The sequence below is a fragment of the Nematolebias whitei genome, chromosome 8 (assembly GCF_014905685.2).
Source record: "Nematolebias whitei isolate Nwh7 chromosome 8, NemWhi1, whole genome shotgun sequence".
Taxonomy (NCBI): Eukaryota; Metazoa; Chordata; class Actinopteri; order Cyprinodontiformes; family Rivulidae; genus Nematolebias; species Nematolebias whitei.
The window spans coordinates 4,475,278-4,481,460 of record NC_056505.1 but is presented as its reverse complement, the minus strand read 5'-3'; the positions used below and the strand labels follow the sequence as shown (position 1 = coordinate 4,481,460).

Here is a 6,183-nt window from a genome sequence, read left to right as displayed (position 1 = left end):
TACAACAATAATATGCAGCGCAAGGCTGCCACCTGCCGGACAAGTGATGAACTACAACAATAATATGCAGTGCAAGGCTGCCACCTGCTGGACAAATGAGGAACTACAAAAATAAATTGTTGCCACCTGCTGGAAAAATATAGTAGAATTAATCAAATGGAGACACTTTCCAAAGACTTAGTCCAGATGAAATTATTTTTTTGTTATCTACTTGGATGAGCCTACAAACCTTTTTTTCCAAAGGCTTCTCCACAAAAATACCAAGGTTTATAAATAGACTATAAAGTCATTTAGCTGATGGGAATCACTTATTTATTTAATAAGTAATCCCTTTAGTTATTAGATAGAGTTCCTTCAAAATTGTCTGTTTAAAATTACAACTATGTTGTTTAAAAATGCATACGATCCAATTTTTTTTTTTTTTTGCAGGGGTGACCTGTGCTCTTGCAACACAAGAAGAATGTTTAACTACTTTTAGATACTAAATAATATTAAAATATTGTTTTAAAATTAACATTTGTAAAGTTTCAACTAACTTACCATAACAAAACTTTACTTGTATATGTATATATATTTAACTTTTTTATTAAAATATGTAGATATGCCTTTCTTTGCTGGTCAACCTGTTCACAGTAACAGCTTACTCCAAAGTGGAACAAACCAGTTATGCTGGTGCTAAGATGGTGTCTTTGGCACGCCCCCTCCTCCATTGACGGCCCTCTTCCTTGTTGACAGTCGTGTCAAACTGGTTGAAAACAACAAAGTCCATGCTCAATAATCCAGGTATACAATCCAACATTTTTCAGTCAGGTGATCTGGACAGTTTCTTTTTAGCACCAGCATAACTGGTTTGTTCCACTTTGGAGTAAGCTGTTGGAAGAAGAATCAGTTTTGTTGTGTGTTTCCTTGACTGATGAAGCCTTCTGGATCGAAGGTGAAACGTTTCAGCACAAAAAAAGGAACTGTCCAGATGACCTGACTGAAAAATGTTGGATCATTTATTTTTACAGCTCAAGCTCGAAGTCAGTTTAGTTTTTGAAGTCAGTGTGTAGACCTGATCCAGTTTGAATCAAAAAGAGGTTTTTGTTTTGTTCTGGAACTTGTAAAAAGAGAAAATGTGGGGACTCTGTGGGGAAACAGCAAAAAACAAACCATCAGGGTTTGGTGGAGGGGTTGGAGCCAGATACAGGCAGACACACAATGAGATTAAATAAAATAAACTTATTTATTTCAAGAAACACAACAAACAGCTGCGTGGCAGCAACATATAAAACCAGGGAGCACAAGAAGGGCGAGGCATCTGGCTCTGTGCCAGGATGATGAAGCACTGGTGGGGGGACGACCGGAGACGGTTTGGGGGGGGGACTGAAGAACAACTGGGGAGACAGACTGAAGGTGAGAACTGACGCAGGGAACACTGAATAAAACATAAACCACAAACACCAAAAGACTCAATACAAAGCAGAAAAAGACGATGGGACAAACTATCTAATCTTAATCCAACCTCTACTGTACAAATCAAATTAATTGAGAAACTCAAATTAGATTTTCATCACATTTTATTTAGACTTCAACTTTCTTTACGTCAAACAAGCACAATCTATTATTTGGGTTACTAAACAGTCCTAATAACATTAATAAACTGAAAAGAAAACGAGAACTAAGAACTGCAGAAGACCCAACAAAGTTCAGTCAGGTCCTCTGGACGGTTTCTTTGTTTGCTGAGACGTTTCATCCTTCATCCAAAGGACTTCGTCAGTCGGAGGAGCCACAACAAACTCAGTCCCACAAGCAGCACACTCCCCTAGTGGACCAACCGGTTTACTGGAGATAAGATGGTTTCTGGGGCCCGCCGTCTCCCCCGTCGACTCCTCTGGGACAGCCATAGAACAAAGTGATTCAAAACATCAAAGCTCATGCTCAGTAATCCAGGTAATAATCCAACGATGTTCAGTCAGGTCATCTGGACGGTTTCTTTTGTAGAAGACATTTATGAATACTTGCTGATGTTTTCCCTTCCAGGTCCGTTGAACTAAAAGTAATAACTTCAGCGAACGATTAAAAATACGATTCAGAAATCGTGGCAGCTGAATTAGTTTACTGAGGCAGCCGATGCTGAACTTCTGAGGCAGGAGAAACAAGAGAACTGTCATTAACGCCATTTTTATTCATTTATTGATTTATTTATTTACTTATCTCTGCACAAATAAAAACGTCACCAGATTCTAAAGTTTCATTGGACGGACGGCTGTTGAAAAGTGCAGCTATGAACAATGAACAGTTGTTGACTGAAGGAGCACATCACACGTTTTACTAGTTCTGGTCGAACTCGTTAAAAATGAGCAGCCACGTATAAAAGTATCAGACTGACAACAGTTAAAAGTGGCACCAGCAGAGACAGCTGCTGTGAAAAGTGTGGACGTAAAGTCTTCTTGTGTCAAACGTCCTGTAGGATCTAGGGACAAGGGACAACTCTGACCTTTAGAAGGGCGCGGAGGTTTCAGAGCAGCAAGCTGTCGACAATCTGCCCCGGAGGCAAGACTGTCTCAGAGGCACAGCCTGCAGCTCGAGTCTGGTCTGGTCCGGTCTGGTCTGGTCTGGTCCGGTCTGGTCTGGTCTGGTCTGGTCTGGTCCGGTCTGGTCTGGTCTGGTCTGGTCCGGTCTGGCAGGCCCTGGTCTGTATTGCTCTGGTTCTGTTCTTGTGCTGCCATGATTAGTCCTTCAGTCCAGCCCTTTGAAGCCACTCGTAGGATTTATTGGTATCAGCCGGTGGTACCTGCCGTGCAGGAGCTTATCTTTCCATGATGGCTCCTCCTCTTCCTCGTTGGGTTTCTGCTGCTGCCTGAGATTCACTCATCAGTTCTTCATCGGGAGCTTTCCTCCTGATTTACCGTGGCTCGGACGCTCACTAGTCCGAGTGTGTGTGTGTCTTTGTATATGTTACTTTGTAAGGCCCATTTTTCCAACTTATGCTACACTGTGAGGACCAACTGCTCCTTATGGGGCCCAAAGCCCGGACCCCATAAGGAGAAGTGACGTTGGTGGATTAGGGGTTAGGACTAAGGTGTGGATTCAGGATGGGTTATGTTATAGAAAATGAATGGAAGTCACATCTGTCCTCATTGACATTTAACAGAGGCTGATTCGATTTAGATTTAGTTTTCATTGATTCTGATTGTGGGCAGCACGGTGGCGCAACTGGTAGAGCTGCTGCCTCTCAGTGAGAAGGTCCCTGGTTCAAACCCCGGTCCGGGGGCCTTTCTGGGTGGAGTTTGCATGTTCTCTCCGTGCATGCGTGGGTTTTCTCCGGGTGCTCCGGTTTCCTCCCACAGACCAAAAACATGCATGTTAGGCTGATTGGTAACTCTAAATTGTCCCTAGGTGTGAGTGAGAGAGTGAATGGTTGTTTGTCTCGTTTGTCTCTATGTGGCCCTGTGATGGACTTGCGACCCGTCCAGGGTGTCCCCCGCCCCTCGCACAGTGATTGCTGGACATGGGCACCAGCGACCCCCGTGACCCAAAATGGAACAAACGGGTAAAGAAAATGGATGGATGGATGATTCTGATTGTGCTTTTATTCCTGTTTAACACACGGTCACCTGATCTGATTTAATATTCCATTGGTTCTAATTACGTTTTGTGTCTTTGTGTTTTTATTCCATGTGCTGTAATCATATCCTGTTACTTTTTATTTGATGCTGCGATCTTTCTGTTGAGCACTTTGGTAACAGTTTCTGTTTTAAATGTGCTCTATAAATAAATCTGACTTGACTTGACAATGCAAAGTCCCCAACAAGTACGTTTACGAGAACGTTCGTGTGTATTTCAGATTATAATTTTTAAGCTGAATTTTTATGGTCAACTGCAGACATTTGGAGAAAGTTATTGTTCGGTTGTAGTTTTTAATTTGTTGTTGTCCCGAGGAGTCGGTGTCTTTTCTTTTTCAGTCAGAATTTTTATTTCGACCACTTCACGAGATTTTCTCCTTCACTCTTTAAACCAGAACTGTTCAGACTTTTTTCTGCTGCAGGTAAGATACTGACTAACCAGAACCTCACCACACTACCACCACCACAAATAGACACTTTTTAAAATTATTATTATTGTAGATACAAACTTTTGTGATTACAAATATATTTCTTGTTTAAAGCACAAGAAGGAGCAGGAGCTCAGCTTTTGTGAATTCAGACCGACTCAACCCTAACGCGCTTACGTCAAAAACCCATCTGAGGAGACATCTCGATTTTTAAACTGGAATTATTTTACCGAAAACACTGATTATAAATATGTTTCATTAATTTATTTTAAATTATTATGACCTTAATGGCACATCTTTAGCAGAATATCGTTCAGTCAGAGGAGCACTACAGGCCTGAAGGAGCAAAAATACATTTAACTTAAAGCTGCTTGAGAATTTATTTAGTTGTTGTTATCACCAAGGAATAAATAATTCAGACATCTGTGTTGTCTTTATTACGCAATTGAAGACTTAATTTAATTTTAAGATAAATGTAATTTAAAGGAGCAGTTAGAATGGATGCAGCACAAAATGCTGATCCCATGTGCAGCCTCCTGTAATGATCATACATCCATGAGCATGCATCAAGATATCATACATCCAGTTTCATCAAATTCCTTTAAAAGCTGCGAAAAACTCAAACAAGCCAGAGCTGACAAATATTAAAACATTATTATAAAGTCTGATTTCAGAAGGCAAATATTAATAAATATCATAGTCATTTACATAAAAATCACTGCTCCTCAAATAATTTCTATTTAATTATTAAAAATGAGCGGAGCTGCTAAAATTAACAGTCAAGTGCTGCAACGTCTGAAATCTCCACCTTTGCTTTGTTCTAATACTGGGAGCTTTGGGTAAATTCAGCCGCCAGCGTGAGTAAAAACGACTCCTTCCTTTGTTTTGGTGATTCAAAATTAATTTAATGTAATTTTATAAATGATCACCAAGACAACAAGACCTCAAATGAAAGATTGTTCACAGCGGTTTTATGATAACGACGTCTCAGTAAGGTTTCGAAGAGTGAACGTGAAAGTAGTGATCTCTACTTTGGGTTTTCTTTAGATGCTTCGAACAGTTTTAAATGTTTTTGCTGAATATGTCTCTTTGCCCTGAATATACAGAAATTACCTGATAAATCGTCTTACAAGTGAAATGCGTGTCGAAACCGTGTTTAATCTGTTCTATGAGATTATGTCCCACATTAGACGAACATTTATGTGAAATATGGTCCAGCTTACTGAATTATGTGATAAAGTGTAACGTTATAAAGGACTTGGTGGCCATTGTTCCAGGCGTAGAGCGCTCGGTCTCTCGGGTTGTAGTCGAGCATGGAGAGGTGGCTGTATTTGTTGGTCAGAGGAATATCAATGTACTCGTAGGTGGAGGAGTTGGTGGAGTAGGCGTAGTACACTTTGGTTCCTCCTGAGTAGCCGTTGGTGACGTACAAAGTTCCACAGATCATGAAGGACTCACCAGCGCTGCGTTTTGGATGGTTGGTGGTCCAGCTGCGAACGGTCTGCAGGGTGTCGGGGTTTAGCTTGCTGAGTACGATGTTGCCAGCGTTCTGGTTGGTGGCGTACACGGCCCAGAGTCCGCCTTCATCCACCATGAGGTCGATGTCCGAGTGGCCGCCCCACGAGTAATGGTACATGTTGTTGTAACCGGCGAAGTCGAGCTGTCGGGAGCGGCTGATGAGCGACGTGCTGAAGTCAAATTTGATGATGGTGTGACTCTGAAACTTGTTAAAGTAAATCGATCCGTTATAAATGACTTGACCGGTGCCAGACCATGGGTGAGGCAGGCGATGAGACGTGAAGTTATCTGTTGTCATGAAGTCGTACATCGACTGGTACTCCCTCACAAAGCGATTATTGTGATAACCATCCATGTACCAAACCTGCAACAGAGGCAAGCAGGTGTTTACTTCTATAAGATCTTCCTTGTATCAGTGCAGTCATTAAAACTATAAGAACGGCTTTAAACCGGCATGGTTCTATCGTTATTGTCTCAAAAGAAATATAACGATTCAGCCTGTGGTTCTGGTTCTGAACAACATGAGCTTCCTCTTTAACTTCCATCTGTTTCTATCAAGACTTCAAGCTGAAACCGATGTGCAGTACATCCTGATGCATATGTGTAGTACATTCTGATGCATATGTGTA

General features: G+C 41.4%; 1 protein-coding gene across 1 annotated transcript in view; it reads right to left on the bottom strand.

Moving 5' to 3' along the window:
• Nucleotides 1–4,843: 4,843 nt before the first annotated feature.
• The window catches only part of LOC119413133 (noelin), an 11,881-nt gene continuing 10,541 nt past the window's right edge, over nt 4,844–6,183 (bottom strand). Inside the window, exon 6 of the mRNA XM_037680149.1 lies at nt 4,844–5,918. Within this exon, the coding sequence (XP_037536077.1) occupies nt 5,256–5,918 (663 nt within the window). The 3' untranslated portion in view covers nt 4,844–5,255. The remainder of the gene's footprint in view (nt 5,919–6,183) is intronic.